Source organism: Pomacea canaliculata, linkage group LG14, assembly GCF_003073045.1.
Source record: "Pomacea canaliculata isolate SZHN2017 linkage group LG14, ASM307304v1, whole genome shotgun sequence".
Taxonomy (NCBI): domain Eukaryota; kingdom Metazoa; phylum Mollusca; class Gastropoda; order Architaenioglossa; family Ampullariidae; genus Pomacea; species Pomacea canaliculata.
In genome coordinates, this window is record NC_037603.1 from 945,875 (window position 1) to 972,373 (window position 26,499).

General features: G+C 40.2%; 1 protein-coding gene across 1 annotated transcript; it reads left to right on the forward strand.

Annotated features, from left to right (window-relative positions):
- The first annotated feature begins 10,877 nt into the window (after positions 1-10,877).
- Positions 10,878-25,031, forward strand: LOC112555485. Its single transcript, XM_025223919.1, has 8 exons — positions 10,878-10,942; positions 13,326-13,485; positions 14,141-14,252; positions 14,937-15,100; positions 15,513-16,310; positions 17,736-17,941; positions 19,556-19,611; positions 24,940-25,031. Exons 2-8 carry the CDS (start codon positions 13,453-13,455, stop codon positions 25,029-25,031), a joined length of 1,461 nt encoding a protein of 486 aa, XP_025079704.1. The 5' UTR covers positions 10,878-10,942; positions 13,326-13,452.
- Positions 25,032-26,499: the final 1,468 nt, after the last annotated feature.

Consider the following 26,499-nt stretch of genomic DNA (forward strand, 5'->3'; position numbering starts at 1 on the left):
AAAAACCCTCCCAGCGTGCATGGGCTTTGGGTGTTTGAACGGCCCCTATAGGGAAGTGAGACTTTGGGATGGGAAGCGTGTAATTCGATCCTAAATTGACGCGTCCATCGCGCTTTTTTTCTTCAGCCGCTCTCGATTTGGTAGCCACGTGATCGTGTCGCATCCTTCCACCCGTTGTTACCCTCCCCCCTCTTTCGCCATCGCCGCGTGTAGCTACAAGTCATGGTATGGGTTAATCAGACGTCACATCGGCCGGTTCAGCTTTGACCGGCGCGCAGACATTTTGAACTGTACGTCCATCTTCAAGTGAAACACCGCCGATTTCTGAAGTAAGTCTTAATAAAGTTAAGTGAAAGATGCCATTAAAACAACTATACTTTATAACAGTGGATAGTCATGAATAATTTATGATCATATATAAGTATTGTAGTGCTTTTTGTGAAATGTTTCACGTGTTGTACCCGGCAGGTCTCACACATACATCCACTGGCAACTCGCTTTTACATGACGCTGTCTTCTATATGTGCTGTAGATAATTTAAATCGTTTAACCATATCCTTCTTGTTGTAAATAATCAAATTGCTTAATCGTATCTCTTGCCTACTAATTGCACGTATTTACTAATTACAGAAACGAAATATAGAGCGCGAATACGATTGGCAGAAGCAAGAGGACAGTGCATGATGGGTTCAAATTAACTAGTCAAGAGGTAAAGCACACTGCACACACACACAATCTCTCGTATTATTGATGATTAACTTCGAAGTTGAAATCTATGACATGATTGAAATTCGTCGTCTGCTTTCTCAATAACAGTGTGGCGGCGATTACCAAACGTTTGTCTCCGTCTTGGTGCATTCTGGGGGAAAAGCAACGAGACAATCACATTGCTTTCTGAACAACTAAATTTTGGAAAATTAATGCAAAGCAAAAGAAAGAATTTTATTTTTGTACTTATACACTTTGAAATTAAAACAAAATGTATGAAATCCAAAGCTAGCAATGAACTTTGTCAAAGTCTGTCATTTTTCTAACAATCACTTATCTGATCACATATATTTTCTTTGTCCTTAAAATGCTGCATGCCATTTTTTCAGTTTATTTTACATGATTTACAAAAAGAACTAATTATAACAATCTTTAATTGCAGATCACACCGACTGTAGGTCTGGCTCAGTGAATTTTACCAGTAAGTTTATTTTGTCTCCCTCTATGATTTCATGAGGATCACTATACAAGCACAGGTTTTGTGTTTTTAACGGTGTACATGCACATCCTTATTATATCCATCTAAACATTTTCTGTTAATTAAAAAAATTGTCAATAGACTTACATCCATAGTTTTGTTTTGTCATTACTTTAAAGACTAAAAGTAATATTTTTATTTCAAATACATTTTTGAACAGAGTTCTCAGCAAAGTTAATGAGCAGAGCAAAGCACTACAGAATGTAATTCACAAACTGAATCAGGTCACCCTGCTTCTTCAAAATATGGGGAAAGAGGAGCTGATGAAGAAAGGAATTAGAACAAAAGTGGTATGTCATTTAAGTATAATGTGTTAGTACTAGACACCTTTTTTAAATGTTACCTTTAGCTTTAGCTAAAATATCAGTTAATATGTATGTTATGCAACAGGCAGGCATAGCATCGGCTTACAGGTTAACTCTCCTGACAAGAATGTGTGGTCAGTGTAATATTTGTATTAACAAATAATACACATTTTATGAAGTACAAAATAATGTAGTATTTTATGTGCATAGATTTATTTATAAATAATTCTATCACTTGCTTTTCATGGTGTCAAATGAGCAGTCTGTGTGTGTCTATTAACTATGACACTAAAATTGTTCTACTTTCATAAAGAATAGCTTGATTAAACTCTTAATTAACTTGGTGATTTGAGTCACTTAATGCCATTATTTTCTCTGAAGTCCCACTAGGGTTTATTAAGAGACTGGTCTGGTTTGTAGCTATATTCATCATGCAACCATTGATCCTCATCAGTGGAGTAGGGTTCAGCATTATATCTTAAACTTACCCAATCCAGTGAATTAATTTATTTTGCATTTGTATTGTAGTATTTACATGGTGGAAACAACTAAAGATTTTTTTTAACAGGTCAGCACTCTCGTGCACGAGAATTTTAAAACGGCTGCTTTCTTCAGAGTTGGCTCAGTGGAACCAAAGGGGAAAAAGTTTCCAGTCACTTCAGCTGAGAAGTATATTAATTGGTGCGTAGTTTTTGTTTGGTTTTGATTTCTTTGAGGTGTATGTCAATATGAACTTAAAAGGACAAAGTTTCCGAACAATTTTAAAAAGTAGTGAATCTAAGTATTATTTTCTCTACATTTACAAATTTATTATTGTGTACAATAGCATTTAAGTCTACCTTACAATTTCTATTTGTGCACAGCTGCAGTCCAAGAGACATGGATTGAGGAATGATTCGAAGGGTGATGCCATCTAATGGTGAGTGGAATTACAAAATGAGTTTGTCAAGTTAAAATTATTAATGTGAGCATTGTTTTATTCTTCGTGGATTTATTCAGTAGGCCTATTTACTTTACTTTTTGTACTAAAGATTAATTGGTTACTTTCAGATATTATCCAAACTTCTTATACACACAAATGGCCATCAAGACATTACCGTTTAAAAATCTTTTTATTCGACTCTTGTTCAAGTTCTAGTAATCTCACTAGTAATTAGTAGATTTATGAAAGCTTTAACTGTTTGGAAAATGTTTTTTTTTTACACATTTCAAAAAAAAAATTCGGGAGCAGATGAAAACCATTTTTACACCATTCGTGGCTAAATTCTCCTTCATCTGAAGCAGGAATATCCTCTGGGATGTTCTTTCTTTTGTTATTCGACGTTTCAGATGCATGATGTTCACAATGTGTACCATCGAAAAGGACAGGTAGTGTAGAAGGTTCCCAGTCATTTAATCCCAGACACTTCATCCCAACGCTTCATCCTTAAAATGAAATTTTAACTATAAAAAATTATGAAGCCGGCGAAAATTTAATTGAAATTCAAATAATTATCTTCATATAAACATCACAATAAGTTTTACAATTAAAATAAATATTGAAATACATTAATAATATTTAAATCATGCTATTAACTTCAACGTCATTTGAACATCTACAACATTAGTTAAAGTATTTTAATTGTAAAAACTTATTGTGATGTTTATATGAAATAATTATTTGAATTTCAATTAAATTTTCGCTGGCTTCATAATTTTTATAGTTAAAATTTCATTTTAAGGTTGAAGCGTTGGGGATTAAGTGTCTGGGGATTAAGTGTCTGGACACCAGTGTAGAATATCGGCGAGACTTTCGTTCAACGTACGTCCTTCATCATGTAAGGGAGATAATTGTGTTCATAAAGGCCTAAACTATCTTATTTATTAAGTTTTTCTTTTAAACCACGAGCTGTATAGGCCTAAACAAATTACAACAGTGCATCAGCCCAATGTGAATACTGCGTAACAAGTGAGCGGCCACCTGTGTTGAGTGCATAAAGAAAGAGTTAAGCTTTCATCTATGTGAGAGGTTAGTTCTACTTACACAGCAAAAATCAAAATATTAAATATACATTGTAACTTTTTTCTTTTCTACAGGGATTCACCACTCATGGATCGATTTTTGGTGTCATATTTTTCTGTCTTTTATGTAAATTGTTTGACTTTATGTTATAAATAATTATTTCAAAAATAACTTTCATGGGGTAAAAAATTATTGACTGTAATTTTTATGTAAATAATTGGATGAATGCTTATGTTCAAAAACAACTTTAATGCTTTAAATAATGTAAACTGTTAAAATAGTTTTTTGTTGTAAATAATAAAATTGTTTGATGATATCTCTTGCCTACTATTTATGGGTTGTGAGGAAACGAGATTTTGAAAAGCTGTTGAATGTTTTTCTTCATGGTGTGCAAGCCTGTGTATCAGTGTAAGTAAAAGTGAGAAAGGGTGAGGGATGCAGCAAGAGGGGAGTGGGAGTGGGGAATTTGATGGGAAAACACGACTTCTCATGGGCGATCGGTGGGAAGGTGGGTGGGTCTTTCGTGGGAAAACATGGGAACCCGTGGGAATTCCCTAAGAGGTCCCCTTAGGGTCCCGCCTCCAAAACCCGAGAGGGACCCAACTTTCTTCCCGAAGAGGTCCCATGAGGGACCCAAGAGTTCTTGCAGGCTGGGAAGTTTACGACTATCTCAGTATAACTTAATTATTTCGGTCTTAGACCTTCATTGCCTTGATTATCTCCATTTTTGTTTCCTTTAGATGGTCTCAGTTCTTTTCTTGGGTTATTCTGTCTCAACCTTGCATTAATTTGCTTTAACCATTGACTGCTTAGATTGTTTCAGTGTTGACCTTAGATTGTCTCTTTCTCTTAAAGCTTTTCACTCGGTCTTACATTGCCTCAGATTGTGACTCTGGTCTGTTCGCAGTTTATATGGCATTGCATGAAAACACAAATGGCAGGCAGCTGGCCGACATTGCAGTCTCTGTTGCAGCAGCCAATCATCGACCATGTCGTTAGCCAAGCCGCGGTCGTTAGAGACGTCACGTGAGCACACAGATCGTGAGGGCTCTGAAGTGTCAAGTTCAATCAACAAGGACACAGACAAAGGGCAAATTAGTAGCTAATTATGGAACTGAGTCGAAGACTATCTGGCAGCACACGTGCAAACTTGTGCACACGTTGACGTGAACGGTGTTTGAATATAAAAAAATTATGTATGTACGCACGTGCACACACGCTCATGTCTCTGACTCTTGTCACAGTTGTTGCTGCGCAGAGTAGACTATATAAGATAATCTTTGTACGTCGCAAAGTCCTTTCTGAACCAGACACAGATTCAAAAAAGGCTTAATCTGCAGGCGCATGTTTCTTAAGTAAATTATGTGTCTAAGCTCGCTACAATGCTACTGAGTTGAAATACAATAAACTGAGTTAGAGCTGGACAGAGTTGTCCCTTTGATGTATTTGTAAATGAGAGTTCTGTCCCTTCTCCTAAAAGTCTGAGATGATCGGCTCTCCTTGATTTTGTTTTGTGGTTGTGCTTTAATTTGGATAAAAATGTTGGATCTTCATGTTTACGTGGGCTTCTGCTGCGTTTTCTTCCTCTTCTGGTTCTCAACAGGACTGTATATATAATGTATATAAAATGTTATTTAAAGTGCGAACTGTTTAGATCTACTGGCTGGATTCCACTCCGCCCGCTTCACTCGCTTCGGCAGCGACCTTGATCTGCATTGAATAAACTGAAGTGATGATCACCCTTTTGCAGTTTCGTGTGATAACATTTCTTCATATTCTCAAGATTACTCAGTATCTTCCCAATATTCTCCTGATGTCACTGACCTTATTCTCTGGTCGAGTCGTTGCCGTTACATCTACAGTTATCGCCCTTTACTGCCGGAACGCAGTGAGTCCTCGCTTTGTTCTTCCTTCTACATCTTTGTTACTATCTTGTGATTTTGTTCTACATCTTTGTTACTTTTTTGTTAACTTGTTGTATATCTTTGTTACTTTTATTTTGTGATCTTGTTCCATATATTTGTTACTATTTTGTGATCTTGTTCAGCGCAATGTGTCCGCCTTTGGCTGAGATATTGCGCTTTATAAATTCCTACTTATTATTATTAATCACAGTTTATAAATAATAATAATAATGAAAAGAAGATTTGGACATTATACGAAATATTGGTCCTTGATAGGAGGAAACATCAACCTGCCCTTAAATCCTTGGCAATAAGATGGTAGAAGAGGTGCAGTCTTAAGTACACCTAATTAACAGTGCTGGAAACAGACTTTCATTCCAGGAAAACACTAACATCGTTTCCATTAAAGCACGTCTGTTACTGTTACGGCAATTGAGGAATTTTGGTGTCATTGGCCCTGTTCTAAAATCAGTTTTACACAACTTGATGGAAAACATTGTCAGTTTGGTTCGGCATTCTGTCCGAAGGCTTACTTGATGAGGAGGTGTGAGTGTCATGTTTCCCAGCAAGATCATTGGCTTTCCACAAATTTCACTAAGTGACCTATATACCAGGGCTGTGAGGTTTGAAGCTATCAGTATTATCACAGAATCCCCTCACCCGCTGTACCATTTCCTAATGCTGTCCTCTGACCGTAGATAAAAACAATTGGTCATCAAGAAGAGTGCTTTTGCCAAGTCCTTTGCTCCAACTGAGATATGTGTGTGTGTGATAATAATTGCTATTAGGGGATTTAAGAGTGAATATAGTAATTGTATGGGTATGTGGGATGCTGCTGTAATTTCTATATCTGCTTTAAATAGAAATGAATAAAAAGATGTATTGTATATATCAGAGGCCAGACAACAGTTTTCAAGACAACCAACTAAAGACAAAGGGAACATGCTACTTGAAGGTGATGATGTTTTTAAAGCAAAAGTATAACAGGTGACCACCGCTATGAGAATGAAACATTTGACAAGGTTATAATTAAATAAATATATTGGAAAAAGTTCAAGGTAGGAGATAAGCTTTTGAGTAAAAGACTGCACAGACAGCTTAATTCGTTTTCTGGTCAGCCAAAACCATCTGGTGAGTTCTCAGACTTGGCCGTACAGAACTGATTGGTTGGTAAATTTTGTCATCAATATTAGATTCTTCCTTGTCAGCAGAGGCATGGAATGTTTTCTTCAAGGATCTACATTCTTTCCAAATGATATTTACATGTACAGTCAGAAAGGACATTAACTAAAGCTAGTGGAATGAGATTGGAATATGCAATTATGTTGCAAGATATTTAATCGTGGACGTATAATACAAATTATGTTTGTATTGAAAAATATCATGAAACTAATTATCTAAGTGTTTATGTAAGTTTTCTTGTATCTTACCATCAGATGAAAACTTCTATTAAAAACATTTGTAAACACATATTCATGCAAACTTTATCACATGTTTCTTTCTCTCTCTCTCACATACACACACAAGCAAAATACACCAGCACACAAGCACAAAAACACAGTGTCTTTTTCAGACTAAGGAAACACCTTGAAATTAGTATTTGTAGACAGAAGACATTTGCGAAATATTTTTCAACCTTCCCGAGATCCACCTAGATTGTATGCCATATTCCTCTTTCTGAACAGGAGCAGATATTATTTATTTTACCTTTCTTGTTTTTGTTCTAAGAAATCAAGTGGTTTCGCAGGTTAAGATTTTTGGAAGTGAGTCTGACCCACAATATAGATGGTGAGCGTTCTATTCAGTATAATCAGTGTCAAATAACCTTTTATACAATAGCACACATTTCTATAATTGTCATTCTTCTTGTTCCTAATCACCCCCTCTGGTGCATAGGGCCGCAACTACACCACGCTGCTTGTGTTGTATTTGTGGTTTCTGTAGCAGGGGTTGTTTTACATGGTGGGGTTTCTAGCCCCATGCCCAACCCTCCTCCTTCATCCGGGCTTCATCATAGGACCTGCAAGTTACCCAGAGGGTTTCCAGGCGGAGTTATAATTGTCATTACTTAGCTGTTGTCTTTGTTGAGGTGAAAGAAGAAACTTTTTACTGTTATGGCTTTTATAAAATATGTATAGATTCTTACTTAGTTGCTCTTAATCTCCCTTGGTTTTAAATGTTTACTTCTAATTTGCATGAGAACTGAATTTATAAACTATCACAGTTGTCATGTTTCAGGTCTGAGATAATTACAACAGACTTCAGTGGGTCCTCTTATATTACTAGAAACACTAAAGTTGATGAAGCTGAGTTCTTAAGCAGTGTATGCAATCTTTGTGTATGCAAAAGTACTTCGTTGAAATGGAACAGCAGTTTCTCACATTGAGCTTAAAAAGGAAACACAAAGTGATTAACAGTGATGCTAAATCTTATCAGTGCAATGTATGTGAAGCTGCCTTAAAAAGATGACCTTTTGAAAGAACACATGCAGGTTCACAGTGATGAGAAATTTAACCAGTGCAGTCAATGTAAAGATTCTTTTAGACTCTTATCTACTTTAAAAACACAAGGTAATTTACAACATCTGTAAGCCCCCTCAGTACAGTATGTCTAAAGTTGCTTTCAAGTCTTTATTCTTTCAAGATGTGCAAGGCTGATTTTACATCACCTTGAAATAACACAGGCTGATCTACAATGGTGTTAAACCTTGCTAGTGAAATGTTTGTAATGCTGGGATTAAGTCATTCAATTTTAAACACATGCTCAGACACTGCTGTGTTTAACCTCACCAGTGCAGTTGATGTAAAACTTCTTCAGGTCATTATTTGGTTTCAAATATGACATGGTGATTCACAGTAATTCTAGGCCTCTGCAGTTCGGTTCAAGAGAGCAGACTATTTGAAAATGCACGTTAAGCTACAGAGATGTGAATCCTCACCCCTGGAGTATGTGTAAAACTGCTTTTAGGGACTCCTTCAAAAGGCGAAATGAACAGCGACAGTTCAGCTCTACCAGTGCAGTACGTTTACTGCTTCAATACAGGTAATAACTAGCAATAACTAAAATTGGCAGCTGTTTAAAGTATATCATATTGACAAATACAGGTATATTCACATTTTTGATATTATTATTATTTAACTGCAGCTAATGTGCTAAAATTGAGGAATGGAAGCTGGGGTTGTGTATGTCTGTGCGTGAAAACAAAATAGTAATTGATGGAAGGGAAGTTGGAGAGTTGAAGGAGGTAAATAATTGATGGGGTAGACATTGAGACACACCTCTTGGTTTTCCTATTGTTGACTTTTCATTATATTTTCTTTTTCTTTTGTTTTAAATTCTTGTCAATGCACATTATTTTTCAAATTATTTTGCTGCAAAATGTTTCAGTATTAAGTTTGTTCAAACAAAAAGTAAAGTATTTTTTTTTAAAAGCATCTGATACAAACATGTTCAGCGGTAGTGATTTACAAAATTTTACATTACATGGACACAGTTTGCCTGATTTTTTTATTTTATTTTGGTCTTTCAGCTCATTCCAATGATTCTCTGGCTAGAGCCAGCATTTCTCTTTAAATTAATTTCATTGTTTGCAGAATATTGCTATTGCTAATGAAAGCAAACCGTTTGGATAGAATGTTTTTAAGCTTTCTGATGCTTTTGGCTTATTGCAATTGTTGGCACAATAATTGTGATTATCGAGGTATTTTTACCTTGCATATTGTTGATATGACAATGATGGTCATATCCCTGCTTATAATTTCTTATGCTCTGTTAGTTGAGAACACTTGTTGTGTTTGCACTGTTTGAGGAGTGAAACAGTTTTCAGCAGATACATTGTTTTAATGAGCATGCATTTGCAGGTCCCCACTTTGCAATATGTGGTACTCATGTCCATTAAAGAAAATGGGATGTGTATGATTTTTTGATTTGTGAAACAGTATTTAATAATTGAAGAAAATTAGGGAACTTCAAGCAGTTGTCATTAAGCAAAAGCATTGATATGTCACTTAAAGCAGCTAATAATGTACGAGTGTAAAGATCAATTTGAGAAATAGTAAGGTAGTCATGAGTTGCTGAGTTAATGAAAACATTAAGGTTTGAAATACTCACTTCCAAGGAAGAGTTCTCAAGTGCCATAAAACTTTAATTTTTCTTGTGCATTGTAAGATGATATTAAACTTTGCCAGGTATGATCATATGACTGGTTGGTTATATTTCACACTGGGTCATTAACTGTATGGACATACTGAGCTACACCGACACTCTTAACAGGTGCTGATGCTGTTTGGGAAGAAACAGTCAGTGTATAAAAGGACAATGTTGATGCACAAACTGTACTTTTGCTGTCAGAATTTGGTGGTGGTGGTGTGTATGGGTGTACAAATTGTTTTGACACCAAGGCAGTTGTATGTTTTGCAAGTGACTATTGAAAAAGTCTACCCTTTTTGGGGGGAATTAAATTATAATCTTTTGCAGAATCATCTCAAATGCAATATTCTGGCATAGTTTCACACACACAATACTGTACTGAAATGACTCCAGAGAATTAGGTTAGTGACATAAGGAGAATACTTCTTACAAAGAGACAAAAGAGAGGCATTTCGAATATTTTAAACTAGTACAACACTGTAGATTTGCTGTGTCAAGTGTTTTGTAGGTTTATCCCGTTTGTTAGAACTGCCAGAACTGTATGTGCTCCTTGGCAAGACTACTAGGTGGATCTCAGCTTGCAAGAGAGGCGGGCAGGTCTTGGGTCCCCTTAAGTAAAGCTGTGAGGAGGTTTTCTTCTTTATGATGTCAGGATTCTCCATATATGGTGTTGATATTTAGGATAATGGTGTATGACAAGTGTATGTGCAAGAGGGTACTTATATTCACACATGCTGCATGCAGTGCATGTATATGTATGTGTGTAGTAAGGTGACCAGACGTTTCGGGGGCGAAAGCGGGACACGTGCCGATGATGGTGTCGTCACCGTCCAAGAAGCCGAATAAAGTGATTTTTAAAGACAACCGGGACATTTGATGGACTTGCCAGAAAGCCAGAAAGCGGGACATTGGGCGTCCCGCCCGGTGAGCAGGCGGGACACGAGGTCAAAAGCGGGACGTCTGGTCACCTTAGTGTGTAGAGAATTTGAGAATAAACAGAAACATGAGACATTTCAAACCACAAATTGAGGCCTAAGCCTGTGTTGCTAGTCTGTGTCCTGTTCTACCAGAGACGCCGCATAAATGATGACAAACATACTTCACATATTGAACCTAGTCTGTTGTCATAAATAAAACATTTAATGTCTTGTAATTTCTATATAAATATAACAAGACATGCCTAATTATCTGTACATAAATTATTCTGACAAATCTCCATTATAACCATGTCAATGCTTTGGAAAAACCCGATAACGTAGATAACATAGACCGTTTATTGCCGACCTGTCATGATTCCGCCATCTTGACATCCTCTTTATGATCAAGTTGATGAGGGGTAAGTCACATACTCTCAAAAATAGGCTTATACCGTCTACTTGTTTGACTTAAAAGAAAGATAAGTCATTGTTATTTCGTGTAGTCACACCAATGTAAGTGGAATGCAGTGAACACATGAACTACTTGAATACAGCGACACCACAGACTAGCGGACCTCAAGTGACGACAGACTGTAAGTGTTTCTGTCTTCAGTCATTAACGGTGTGAGCAGTAAGAGACAGTATGGTTAATAATAGCCAATGTAATCAGTATGAACAATAATGAGCACTCTGAACAGTATCAAAATGTACAAACATGTATCCACACAGTCTCGCATTTGTACCTAATCAATCACACACACACACCTGTACATTTATATTCTCCACATGCTCCAGCTCACCTGTCACAGTTATTGTCACTTCTATTTCACGTCTCTTGCATATCCTTGCTTAAAAACTTTTCATTAGACAATATTATTCTGTTTAGTCTTTTTATTTACAAATATTTCTGGTAATCAGCAGATACATTATTTCTGTTTACAGAAAAAAGCTGTGTTGTTATCGGTTTAATGCGCCTTTTGATTTTATGACCGGGCAGTCATTGATATCTTTCCTATACGATAAGGCATTTCATTGGTATACTATGACTGTTCAATTCCATTTTGTCGTGTCACTATGGCTGTTGACTGTCAGCCGACTGTCTAGTCCGTCATCACGTCAGCCGCCATTAGCCAAGCTAATAATAGAACTGACACACGGCGACCCCAGGGTAGCTTCTGAGACCCGGGGTGGAGAAGGTAGTGACTTTCCCCTTCATGTAGAACTCACACTGTCACAGTGTCTTCACACTGCAGTGAGTAGGAACCGGGGTGAGGGGCAATAAGGCGCCGGGGGGCTCCGCTCCCTAAAAAAGATATTTTATATATTCCCGTAATGTATACAATGTATACAACCAAAAATTAAGAAAAACAATAAAATTTCCACAACCTAAGTCTCACATTGCGATAAGAAAACTGTAAACTGCATATTTAGTTTTATAATTTTAATATTTTTACTGAAGGTCGTTTAGCTCTACTTTCCATATACGAGTGTTGTTGTATGTTTTAGAAATAGCTGTCCCATGCAAATACAAATATATTTTCTATTTTTTTATTATCAGGCTCTGAAGGCTACGTGTATGCGTTATTATCAAAAGCAATTTTCTACAAAAATGTGATAATCGTTACATGTTCATTCCTTCTATCACATCAGTTGCAACGTGGAAAGTGTCATAAACTTGAACACTCTGTCAGTGTTTTATAAATGTGGACGGTTGTCTGAGTGAGGCAAGATGCTGGGCGCTTGCTAGTGGGACAGAATAGAATTAATATGTATGTTTAACTAATGCTTTAACTTTATAAATGTGCATGACTGTATAAGTCGGTTTTGCACAAATACCTTGGTGTTGTAGTCTTCTTCCCTGCAACAATCAAAATGAACAAGCAGGTTGTCGCTATGGCTCTGGGGGTGGGACTAACGGGTGGTCAGACCACAGAAGTTCGCTGTGTAAAGTCCACAGCTACGTAGTCAACTACATGTGAGCCTTCACGACGAAATGAGTCTTAAGTCGTGCGGAGCAGTTTTGTGCTCGAGGCCCAGTAAGGTGATAGGGATTAATTTTGTGCAGTTTGATTTTTCTTGACAAATGGATTCCTTGGTTATTAAACTATCAGGAAAATACACTGCTATGTTAAAATAAAAGTTAGAAATTGACTTTAAATACGTTTTAATCGAGGTACCCTACTGCGATCCGTACCGATGTCAGACGAAACTCAAACGCTGTTTCGATGCTGTTTCCCAGTCATAACCCCATCGTGTTATACCTCGCCAGAAAGGCCGGAGTCTGTATGTTCAACGTCTTTAAAGAACGATTCAAATATTAACCGATCAAAAGATTTGCTTGCAAAAGTTTAGGAGTAAACAAACCCGGTCGGCCATCTTGACGCTAATCTTTGAACCCGCTTTTCTCGAAATGGCCGCCACTGTACTGTCACACTTCAAACGTTTATAACTTAATCCTAGGACTAGAAGAACAACTTTTGTATCAAAAGAAAGTTCAGAACATGTACTTTTGAAAAAATATGCAATTTGGCAAATCTCAAATTTCCGACTTAAAACTCATCTCGTCGTGGAAGGTCACATATTGTAAGAAGGATGGAGTGATTTCAAACTTTAGTAGCAGTGCTTTAGTAGCCAGTGCTGAGTTCATCACGATAGTAAGACATAAATAGATCCTGACAAGGCAGATAACTGTCACTACGGTTTTATAGTAAGTATCGTAGCCATCATGCTAGTAGCTCAACAATGACACCAGTGGACACAACTCTGATTATCAACATCGCGGACCACGATTTCTATCCTTAGAAACATCGTCGTCATCAGCAGTTGTCGATTACCAACGCCACAAACCCACTTAGAAAACAGACGATTCCTCTGAGACACTTCAATGTAACTGCACATAAGAGGCAGTCTGAGAAGAGCACTGTCAACCATGTCTGATAAACAACAGTCTGCTCCACAACAGGTGAGACAAGGTGGAGACACCTGCAATTAGGGGAAGGGGGAGGCGGAGAGAGGTCAAGGAGGTCAATCCTTGTACCAAAGTTACAAATGTTCTTTAATCAAGTTTACAAGTCAGTATGTGGCATGTGACACACCAGAGCAGTGATGCCATGGTTGTCATTAAGATTGCTGTAATTAGTCATCGTTAATTTTACGCACAATATTCAGCTTAATTCCGTCACGTGACTTTCTTTAATTGTTCCTGAAGAGATAACAATGATCAAATATTTATTTCACACCATCTGAGCGCAACATGTACGCTATTTAACCTAATCTTTTATAAAAACGGTATAAATGATATTTTAAAAACAGAAATTACTAACTACTGTTTGTGACTGATAATGTAGGCGAGAAGAGGTGTTGAGTGCGTGGTTTGACGTGAAAAATATATTTGGTGTGTCACTGTTACAGCACAATGAGCCTTTTACTATTGATATACCAGAGATTCATCATCATCATCCATCATCCATCATCCATCATCATCATCATCATCATCATCATCATCAATGTCAAAGATGAATTAGTCATGTCTCCTTGTGTACCTTTTACACTGACAAGCTGTGTGTACTGTGTTCATTCTCTGATGTTCACCTGTAACTGTGTAACCACCATCACAGGGAAAGCCCCAGAAAGGAGGAGGTGGACAAGAAGGTTCTAGAGGCGGTGGCCGGGTCATAGTTCACCTACACGCCGTGACCGATGAACAGGCTGAGCTACTTATGGATACAGGTATATTCTATCTTTAGTTTGTGTTATTCCTAAAGTAACAATAGAAGGACGCAGAACAGAAAATGACGAGGAGACACAAAATAAGTTTAGAAGATAACACAATGTAGACATGTGGAGCATATTGCAAAGTTTTATTTATTTATTCATCTCTTTACCTGTAACGGTCGCTAGGGCAGCACGTGGATAAACCGTCACACGCACATGTCTGTCTTTAACGATGTGTGTAGGTCTTGCACGAGACGATAAGTCCTCTCCTCGTTTGTAAGACAGTTCATCCTGTCACCACCTCAACAGCAAATTCTAGAGAGTGAAGATAACTGCGATAACTCATTATCATAACGATGCGTCTACTTATTGAGATAAAGACATAATTATACTGAGCATATAAATCGTACTTTTGCAACAATATGCACACAATGCTTACAGAAGTGATTTACTAAACATAATAACCAACAACCACGCACACATCTTCCCTATGACAGAAAAACACACACACTTGTACAACATTCACTCACACACACACTCATACAGCAGGGTCAGGACAGGGTCACAGTGAAGTCGTTCTCAAAAGATGTGTCTTGAGTTTGGGCTTAAATATGGTCAGAGAATCAGAAACTGACAGGTAAACCGTTCTAGGTCAAGATGTCCCGACAGAGCAGTGATGACAAATAATCTTGTTTACAGTGAATGCGCGTCCACTGGAGGAGGTCAAGAAGAAGACAGGCGCTGATGTACACTTTGACCCCAACCCGTCACCTGTACCAGGTATGAAGATTGTCATCATCCGTGGTGTCCCATCTCAGATCGAGGAGGTCGTCAGGCTCATCAGGCTTATGACTGGTAGTCAGGTTAGTGCAGTAGTGACTACAATATAATCAGAAAGTTACAAACAGCTATCAACACTAAACAGTAGAGGCTGCAATCAACAGCAGGCAGCAAGAGTGACTAGCAGTAACAATGAATGACAGCAACTGATAATAAAAAATAACAACTAACGACGAGCTGTTGTAGTGCATAACAAGAAATACAGTAAATAATAATACGAGTGATCAACAGCGAAAATAACGCAATAACTAAGAAAATTTGGAAAAGATTATTCTTCAGTGAACACGAGTTGCCAGAAAAAAGTAACAGGATCTTCAAAACGCTTAGAAATTAAAAAAAACAAACATTTTTTTTCTATTTGTGACTAAGTAACAAGTTGCAGTAAAATAAAAGCAAGTTACTGTAGTCAGACAAACTGAGGTCCTCTTCGTACAGGCAACACTCGCAGAAGAAGTTCAGACATTCTGGCTCCAGTGGGTTGAGGCCGCGTACCCTGACCTCGAGTCTCGCGCCTACTTCCTGCCTCCTGTCTACTTCAACCGCGTGCCGATGACCACAGAGACAGTTGCTGGTCAGGATGTACAGGTACTACCGTCACATTCCAAAGAGACAGTTGCTGGTCAGGATTTTCAGGTAAAATTGCCAGCACTAGAAGACACAGGTATGTTGACTTTTCTTAAAGAAAAGCTTCGACGTGAAATGACTGCTGCGTCTTTCATTTCTCCACCTGCTGCTGTTCAGGACAGTGACTTGAGATATGATGCGGCCATGAGGCGAGTTGTCTTCTGTCTTCAGAACTGGTCAGAAAAGACAGGAGAAGTGTTAGTTGGAATCACACGACTCCGCTTCGGACAATATCTGACTGAACCTTGTTTTTCTGTGGCGGCTGCCCAGTTACCCCGAGCCTCCAGCCTACCCCCTGACTTGCCACAGAGCTGGAAACAGGGAAACTTCGATGTGCTTCTTATTCACCGAAATCACGGTCTTGTCGTCTGCAATGTGATGTCTTTTGGTGACATTACAAAAAACCTTAAAATGTCACAGGAGGATATTGTCAAGATCAGAAAGAAGCTGAGAGACGCCGTGTCACAGCTGAACAAAGCGGAGGCCATGTTGTCTCACCTGGTGTCTGATGTGTGTCCCGGTCTGCGCATCACCAAGACCATCGCCGTCCCTAACCTCACGACTAACCAGGTACAGCAGGCCATCTCTCACGACTCACAGCTCACTGAGGTAAGGATCCTACTCACTTTTTATCCAAAGAATAAATGCGGTATTTTTGTTATTTTATTTACTGTTGTACATCAAATGCATTTCTCTTACAATAATTTGTTTTACAATTAATACTGTTCTTGAATTTAGTAAAAGGTTATGGGTGGCGGTCTCTGGTTTAGGCCTTATGTGCAACCTGATGCACGAAGAGAGATAGATAGATAGATGTCATTTGCGTCTGACTTTCTGTAATATGCACCGACTACTAGAAGCAAAAAAACATTTCATGGCGACATGGATAATAAAGTTAGTTTTTGTAGTCGATGGACATCAACTATTTTGTTAGTTGCTTTCCAATAAGCAACTTAAATCTTAAATCGCTGCTTGTCAATTTACTGACAGCGTCTAGTGTGTTGCTTATCACGCTAGCCCACTGGTCAACACAAATTTTAATAGTTATACAAAGCAACAAGCCGTCCTCGCTCCCCGCACACAGCAGTAGAGTTTAGAAGATAGGCCTTTACTCCCGGCGCTCCAGTCGTTGTAACGACCTTTCTGGCTGTTTGAGATGATGTGGGAGTTCCTCTACTCGACCACCATCCTCCTAGTTGCGCTGCTCCCGTCGTGCTGGTGTCGTCGTCGTCGTCGCGCAGACTCCGGCTGTCAAACCAAGCCGTCTCGAGCCCGGCAACTCACTCCCCGCTGACTGCAGTAGAGTCGCTCTCCGCATACAGTCGTAGAGTTTCTTGGTGACTGTGCAGCGTCTCCAGTCCTGAGGTATCCTCCTCGTTTCTTGAAGGCCATGCAGAGTCTCCCCTCAGTAGTCCACGACAGACAATAGTTGCCACGCGTCTCGCTCCAGCTAGCAGCTTCCTAAACTCCACTCCAAACAGCCTCCTTGGCTTTCCACGGTCGTGTTTTAAATACTCACCCCTGTCACACTCCACCAGGGGTGAGCACTTCTTGGCGAGTTCCAAAACTCACGTGGGCCCACGATTTTTACATGGTAGAGGGGTAACAACCAGGGCTGACTATGCCACCCCATCCCCTCCCTACTCCTGACCGTAACACACAGTGTGTCTAACAGCAATCTATAGCAAATGGACATTTTTATAGAGCTTGAACCTAAGTATAATATGATCATCAGACATATTGTCTTACCAAAGGGACATTAATTATATACATATACACGTATGTTTATTATACTTTCACCCATCTATACATACACATATCATATCCTATATTTTAGCCTCTTATGTACAGTTACATTAAAATATACAAAAGCAAACCCTCTAATTTCAAAGAATAGGGTTCCTATAGCCTTCAGATCCAGACAGGTTGTTCCGGAATAAACCTAGTTTTATCTCCTTTATGTTAGACAGTTTGAGTGACCTGATCTTTTGCCGACCTGTTTCAAAAGTTTTTATATCACAAATTCTGTCAAAGGACCTGCACTGCTGTCTAAAAACAACTGACCCCGCCGACATCGCTGGTATGTGTCTATGCTATGATCAGTTGTCTGACACCAAGACCCCGTGTGACGTCAGTAGTCACGTGTTCAAGAAACTCGGCAAATGGTGGAAACGACGTGTGGCTGTGTCTGGGACTGACAGTCACATGACACGTCACGTGTACAAGACACTAGTAGCACGGTAAGATACACTGTGTACAATTAGTATCACAACATCAACTAACACTGTACGAGTGTTCACGTGAAAATAACATGTTGATATCAAATGCACGTGTGGTGACATTCAGTGGAAGACTGACATTGATATTGAGATGACAAGATGTTAGGTCTACTATCATCACATCCTGACCGACAGACAGAGGGCGTTATTGCCGGATACGTAAGATATGTAAGTGCAGTCATCGCTCCATCTACAAAGTCAGCGAAACTGGCTTATTTTCTACTTTGTTGCTGACAAACCTGAAAGTGCGAAAAATAAAAATCCGCCGGGGGATAAAAAAAAGTAAAGAATGAATTACGAGATCAACCTGAATTTCAATCATTTCTATCGTAAAAGATTGTTTAAAAGCTTGTGACGTTGGCTGACCTCGGCGTGCGAACTGTTTAGGACATGAACATTGACATCTTTAGGGTCATGAACTTTGTGGCTGCATCATGAACTGCAATTAAGCCGTCAACTATGAGGACTGTATCGCCAAGGCTCGTTTCAATGTTCAGTCAGGAGTGTCGGACGTTGTACATGACGGCGATGACAGTGACGAGGTGAGCCTGAATGATGAAGTTGTACGAGATGACTGGGACAGAGTAAACTCTGGTGCATCTAAATTCAACTTCGACGATTTTTGTATCTGCGACGAGAGCGACGAGAGGTTAGAAACTTGCGGTGAACTTTCTTATGACAAAATATGCGAGGAAACTGCGGCTGCGACAGACAGTAGAGATGAAGTTGATGGTGCTGATGGAAGTGACGACGACGACTATTGAGAATCAACAGGTCCACCACCAATAAGTGTCCGAAGCCCTCACAGCGCTGGACACGTGAGGGAAGTTTGCCTTCAGCGACATGTTGGGACACGTGCAACGTACGGAACACGTGATGTTGTAAATACGAGCACAACTCACAGGACAGGCCACCTTGGATGAGTTCATCCCCACGGGGACATAAAGTCTTGTGTACACACGGTCACAACCTTGCTGCTCACCTGTTGGACTTTGACATCGTAATATGTTTAGACAGGATTGTGACATGCGGTGTCTGTCATACTTTCTCCATGTCTGGATGTCACCTGAAGCAAATAAAGTGTTTCTTCTATGTAACGTTTATTATGGCGGTCCCTTGAGAAACGTGAAATCGAGGTTTTACTGTAAATATTTTATGGGGATTCTTGACAATTTGGAACAGTAATGTCAGGTTACTTTGTTCATTCACTCAGCTAAAGTATTTTCACAAAGTTAACAATAGTTATTTTTACCCGGTTAGCGTTAGATTGCGGAGGTGACAGTATTGGTGAAGAGAATAAAGTTAGAGAGAAGAATTTATGCTTCACCGCGACATGTACAACTCTTAGTAGACAGTAGACCGTTAGTGACAGACAGAGAGAAACAGTATTTAGAAAGTACTTAAAATTTTTGGTTTTGTTTCTTATCATAGAAGAACGCCAGTACGTCAAGACAGAAAACATTATCACTAAATATAACAAACCAATTGTAGTAAATAATGTAAATCAATATATATATAATGTTCGTCATTTTAATAGTAAGATGAGGTGAAGTATCCAACATTTGTTTGTTGTAGGTTCTGTGGTCCGGCGACAACAGTGACTGTGCCATGCACAAGTCCTCCACGTGTGAGTGTCAAGACCCTGGGTGAGGCCGTGTGGTGGACAGGAGAGTGCTACACTGCTGTAATAACACTCTTCCCGGAGCAAGTTCACCTGCTACACACGGCGCCTCCCACACTCTTTGTCACCGGACCGCCAGGTACAGGTAAAACTGTGGTGCTGCTGCTGATGGCCATAGAGTGGCTGCGATGTGGTCACCACGTCTACGTTGTCAGTACGTGGTGGGGGAGTCGTGCAGCGTGCATCATGTTGTATCACCTGTTGCTGCAGACAGTAAAGACACAACAGTCAGCAGGTGTATCACCTGGTCAGCCTCACCTCCTGCAGTATGAGCTTGATGGCGGAAAAGACGTGGGAAAGGCCGTCAACGACTTGTCACAGGCGGCGATCGGAGGGTCGTTGTACGTCATCGCTGATGAAGTAGTGAGTGGGTACAGGTGAGTTGTACCGCGTGTGATGTGATGATAGACACACAGGTAGATGCTGTCTGCATTTACTGGATTACAACTATTTGGTGCTTAACAGGTGATGTTTCCTCAACAGTTGTGACACCTGATGGAGGTGTTGTGTTGTCAACATAGATTTGTTTTGATGCATCGGCTGTTACACAGATTGTGTTGCAACACGTGTCATTATTGTGACATCACTTACTTGATGACATCATTTGTAACAATATTACACATGATATACAAACAGAATCACACATTAATTACAGTACACAGTGTAACGCGTGTAGCTACATCCTATGTTACAGAATCAACAAATTCCAGACTTTGTGTGAGTTGCTGCTGACACGAGTTCCTCGTCTCCATCTGTGGGCGGCAAGTTGTTTCCATGACTACACACCCGCCGGCTGGCAAGTGGAATATTTAACCAGACCCCTCCGCTCTTCTCCGGTCGTCGTCAGGGAAGTCGAGCAGGACCCGAGGATCACTACACACCAACATGTACTGCCGTACAGTGAGCGAGGTGTGCCCGACCACACAGACGGCCCGCCAGTCACACGACTGTATCACCGAGGTCAGGGTCATTCAGGTTACTTCCCAAGTGACTGTGTGACGTGCAGTCGTGAGTTGGCCAGCTTCCTACACAGTCTCCGTGTTGGTGTTACAGGTAGGTGTGTGTATTGTGTAGTGTAACGTTGTTTACAATTAAACACTTACCTATGTGATAAATAAAGAAAGGGTGAGAAACAGTCTTGTAAATAAGACTGTGTTAGTGATGTGTGTCTCTCAGTTTACGTGATGACGTCACGATGCTATTGTTTATATCCATGTTGACAGGGAGACGCACAACAACATCTACAACATTGACCTCTACCAGTGGCGGCACAACACCACCCTGTCTACAGTGGAGAGACGTGCTGGTGTTGTGCTGGAATGACGTTACTGACCAGTCGGGTGTGGTGAGAGGACTGCAAGAAGCGGGTATCCCAGTGCGGGTGATGAAGGATGATGACATCGAGGACGTGGTCACGGCCCGCAGTGACGTGGTGTGGGTGGCGAGTGGACATCCTGTTCGTGGTCTGGAGAGAAAAGTCGTCGTCTGTCTGGAGGACCCTAATTACAATATATTTAGATCTAAGTTTTTACAACGGTACAACTTTAAGACTTCCCGACTTGACCTCATGTCCCGCTGTACGTCACAACTTGTGATTGTCTCCCATGACGACAAGCCGCTAGAATGTGACTGACACTGACACTGACACTGACTCACCTGTCACCTGCTATAGTGTGTGTCAGTCTCTTACACCAACAATTGTCTTTTAGTGTTTGTCCTCTTCTACTCTGAGTCTATCTACAAGTCCTCACCTTATGATGTAATAGATATGACGTCATTAAAGACTTTTACATCACGAGGTCTCTGTTTAGAAAACAACAAGTGTCAACAAGTTTGTCTGTCTCAGAGGTGTGTGTTAATGTGGCTTGATATCCGTGTAACAGTCTACAAGTGTGATATCTGTGTCACTGTGTGTACAAGATGTTGTACACGTGATGTCAAAGTGCCTCATCAGACTGTAATGTCAGTGTCGAGCACTAAAGTGTTCGGTCTGATATTGTTTACTGCCAGGGGTAAACAAAGGGTACAGAACTCTGAGACTAAATACAGACAATAGTGGTACATCAAAACCCGCTTCATTGAGTGAAGAGATTTATTGATGTAAACGCAACAAACACTAGCGGCTCACTTATACAACTGTAACCGGACCGACCGGCACCCTATCGCTAACACCCTAGCGCCAAATCAGTCCGTTCCTCTTTTGTCGGTACAGGGAAGAGGACGGGAGTTCCCTAGGAGAATCTTTCTGTCTACCAAAAATTCTGGCTCTCGTTAGTCGGGTGCGTAGCCTAGTTCGTACGTGCCTCGCGTTGTGTTCTTTTCTTCTAAACCTATTTCCATACGCACCCGAGCTACAGCCGACCTAGGAGCCCACAAAAGACCCTGCTTTACTAACTGCACGTAAAGTGTCCTTTTGGTTGGTGTGTCAGTTTCGCCGGACCTTCTCGTGTGTTCTCTTCTCTTCTGCTGTGTCACGCCTACATACACAGGGACAGTACACACACTAACACTCCCTTACACTATCACTCACACAAGTGCTAAAGTTTAAGACATAGATTTTATTTACAGAATATACACCTATCACAAAACAACTGCCAAACTTAACCCTAATCCTAACCCTACCTAACCAAACCTACCGCCTAACTCTGTGGGGTGGGACGCTGAGTGATGCGAGCCGCTATTTCCAGCGGACCACAGCGCCTTGCGGCACCGAGGTACTTCTCGCTAACTCAACTTCCTGGGGTGGGGACGAGAGAAAAGAGACTGAGGTCGCGAGCCGCTATCTCCAGCGGACCAGAGCGCCTTGCGGTACTAAGGTACTTCTCGCTAACTCAGTCTCAAGATTCTCGGGGTCTTTCTCTCTCAAAGTCTGACCGTCTGGGCTGCCTACACCCGCTTTTTATTCAGGGCAGCTTGGGTTCTACGTCACCCGCAGTTGCTGCCCTGTCTCGCGCTGCGCGCTGCGCGCCGCTCGCGCGACCACGCGTGGGGCGGAAGGGGATTTGGGGTGGAGGGACTAGGCCTCAACAGCGCCCCCGCTACACAACACATGTTACAAGTTTAACTGTTTGGCACAAACACATTCACACGACGTACAAATGTTGTTTCAAATCCTTTATAAATTTGGCCCCACGTTTCACAATGAGTGTTTCAATAATGATTTTTGTTGTTATTTTAACACAGGTACAGACTGTTGTTAAGTGATTAAAATAGTTTTAACCGTCATGTCACCCACAGGGAACACGTGACCACTTTTTCAACAAAGTCAAACAACAGGCTGACAATATAAATATACAGCAGACAGCAAATAAACCAATAAACAGCAATGACAGGATACAATACCTAAACCACGATCACATGACACTGTTACAGTTTGCCAACGTTTTGTCACAACACACACTATACCCTGACCGTGACATGTCATGACACGAAATCTCACAATCTGCCATTGCTGACGGGATTTTAGCCCTCAGTTACGTCATGTGGATGGACGATGAAGGTGGACAGCGACTGTCGTCTGTCAGGAAAGCGATGATCAGGGCGAAGATAAAACGCGTGTGTACCTCTGTGTATCGATGATCTATTTGACTACAGAAAACCCTTTCCCGACCAGTTTTGATGGAGTCAACACTTGTATAACTTGGGACTAGACATTTGATTGTATGTTTGAATGTAGCGACAGTGAGAGAGGTCAGCCAATAAAATGTAATAGCAAAGTAGACCTCATCCAGCAAACAAAGACACGTGTTTGTTTTCGATAGTTCACATCACAAGAAGTAAGACTACAGACCGAGTACTAAACCTAAAGAAAGAGGCGCTGCTACCAGATGAAGATAACACCGCTCACTCAGGAAGCAGGCAACAGAAGGTAATCCTAACGAGCAGTGTCTTTCATCTAAAAAGAAAAGCTGACAACAACGATGTGAAAAGAACGGTAGTCAACTTACTAATAATAATGAAATTAAACTAAACGATGAACCAAAACAATAACCAAATAACTTGCCCTGGCTGCCGTACAACGATCAGAAGGAAGAGAGTTGTGGAGTCAGTGAGACACACCTGTAGGCTACCTGGTGATAAACATGGCTACCCTTCACATTCCTGTGTATGACATCTTTGGTATTTAAGTATTCCCGAGTATGCACTACACCCAGCAAGGTGTATGTGACCACTAGCTGTATTATATATATACAATCACTAGGTGTATACACAAATAATATGTGTCTACACGATAAAGCACACTGCATCGACTTTTGATTTTGTCATGGCGAACTGTATGAAGAAATCATTATGGCGGGATGTAAGAAGGAGGCAGTTGATAGGAAGTTGTGTGTAGGTGGACACGGTATCGTGCAGACACAGAAAGAGCAACACAAATGAGTGTAAATACACAACAAAAACACAGATCAAGAGGAGACTCAGATCGAAGAACAAGAGAGTGCAGTCCCCTTAAGTCAGTTAGGCGAATGGACATCACTGTCGGTTTAACTGTCAGCTGGTCTCAGTATATTATTTCTGTACATTGTCGTCAACAGACATTTGTTTGCTATTTTTCTAGTAATTTCCCGTGAAATGTAATCCAGGCACTTTACGATGGACGCGCTCGTAGCAGACGAACCTCAGCGTCAGTGTCGCAGGCTATTTTTATCTGCTGTAGAGGGATAGGGCAGATAAGATCAGCTGACGTTTGTCGTGTTTGACGTCACCAGTCGTCTGCTCAGCGCTGTTTCTAACGTACTTGTGTGGCTGTTGGCTGTCCATTGCCTCTTCTATCCTTGCTGCGCATGTTTCTTGTGGAGCAAAGCTTGGAGATGAAAGTGTCCGATGGTGTCGGCGCTGGCTATTATTTCAGCCCCAGCCAAATGTTGTTGTCAACCTCGGAGTTCAGCGTGTCCTGGTCAGTCGTCTGTCAGAATTTGGAAAAACTCTGATCGGTGAGTGCGTAGGTGGTTCTGCTTGTGCATGTGATCAAATCAGTTTGTCCAGGAACTAATATCCAACATATGTCCTTGGTTTGTCTGTTTTGCATGGTCTGGGAATGTTTATGACGAGGAGTTTTAATGATGTGTTCCACACTAAAGAGAAAATATTTCATAACCATGTTCGCTATCACCACAACTGACAATCACAACTACCCAGTACATATGCACGTCATCATAACACAAAGTCACTTTGAATTTAAAGCATTGAAAGGTCAATATCACACCAGAGAGGATCCTCTTTCATCACATCTTTATAATTGTTATCACTAATCTAGCTTCTCTTTTATATGGTGCAGATATGAGTGCATGTGCTAGGAAATTCGGAATCAGTGTATCACTTTTTGAGGATATGACAGTGTGTTGTGGTATTTCTTTGAGGTACACCTAATAGCCAACTCGGAAAAAATAAGTATTATCTTTTCTCGGAGAGTGTTTTCATCATTTTGGGTGATCACGAACTTGTATCCCCTGGATAACTGGCAGATGATTTTTTTCACTTAACTGGTAGAACGAGGCTCGGGACCACAGAACTTCCTGTTAAGCCTTCCATGGTTTAGCGAAGAACTTCAATGGCTATGTCAGCAAAGTCTGCAAGAGTAACAACAATTAAGAAACGCAATAAAGGCGTTAGCGATGGATTGGACATGTGCTCCGCCAGCAGACAGCAGACCTCTCCACAGTCGCCCTGCGATGGACTCCAGACGGAAGAAGAACCTGCAGCCTGATGCACGAAGAGGAATAGATAGATAGATCGTTATGACTCATAGTTCAGAATGATCACACCCAGTGAGTGGTGCTTAATTCACATAAATATTATGAACCTAAATCAGATACAGATTACTGTCACTGGGTAAATCAAGGTAATTAATACTTGAATTAACTAAATGTCTACAAACAGCCCCTAATTATAAAGCCAACAAAGAAGCCTCCTCAAATGACACCAGTAACCTTCTTCTGCTCATGGTCTAACGAAATCTCTTCGTTTGCAAATCTTTTGCAGTAAAACCATTGGTTAAAACGATAAGACTACATTTAGCCTTGTGTGCTACATGGTGATAGTGTCTGAGTGTGTTAGTGTGTATGTGTGTGAGCAAAAGTGTCTGTATGTGTTAGTGTCTACGTTAGTGTATCTGTTATTGTTAGTGTGTCGCTGTGTGTTAATATTAGAGTGTTTGTTAGAGTGAGTGTGTGTGTTTGTGTATGTGTTAGTGGTTGTTAAATTTAGCATGTGTGTTTGTGTCTGTTAGTGTGTCAGTGTTAGTATGTTAGTGTGTGTGTGTATTTGAGAGAGAGAGAGGAGAGCAGTAGACGGGTACAACCCCGCTATTACTACTGTTTTGATGTCAACAGTTCAGCTCAGTGCAGATAATTTTCTTCTTGACATTTTGTCTTATCTCGAATGACGCACCGAGCAAAAAATTATTTAAAAAAAAACACTGTTAATATTATCTCTTCTGGACTTTGTACCACTACCTTGTGATAAGAGATAATAGAGAATAGAGCATCAGGCAAGTAAAGACTAGTGGGTCACTTCCCTATTCCTCCATTTTGTACAGGTAAATGGCGAGGCGACATCTTGTGTCTGGATTATTATCGACCGTGAGTACAGACAATCTTAAGTGAGATAAAAATTATAAAACTTTGGTGGAATAGTCTTTTCTCTCAAATGTGATATACGTAGGGCAAACAAGCACAAAGTGAATTTTAGTCTCGTGACTGTAACTAGAAGAAAATTGCATTGAGAACTGTTGTTTAAAGTAGCTAAGGTTGTGACACTGAACATTTATTATAACTAATGTAAATGTAAGGTGTCTTTACAGTTTTTATTTATGAGGCGAGAGATATGGAGTAATCGA

Excerpts from the sequence above, each read along its gene's own strand:
- LOC112555485 (XM_025223919.1), top strand. The coding sequence starts at position 13,453 with ATGTCTGATAAACAACAGTCTGCTCCACAACAG. Across the intron at positions 13,486-14,140 it reads AACAGTCTGCTCCACAACAG|GGAAAGCCCCAGAAAGGAGG; the intron begins GTGAGACAAGGT and ends CCACCATCACAG. Across the intron at positions 15,101-15,512 it reads GGCTTATGACTGGTAGTCAG|GCAACACTCGCAGAAGAAGT; the intron begins GTTAGTGCAGTA and ends CTCTTCGTACAG.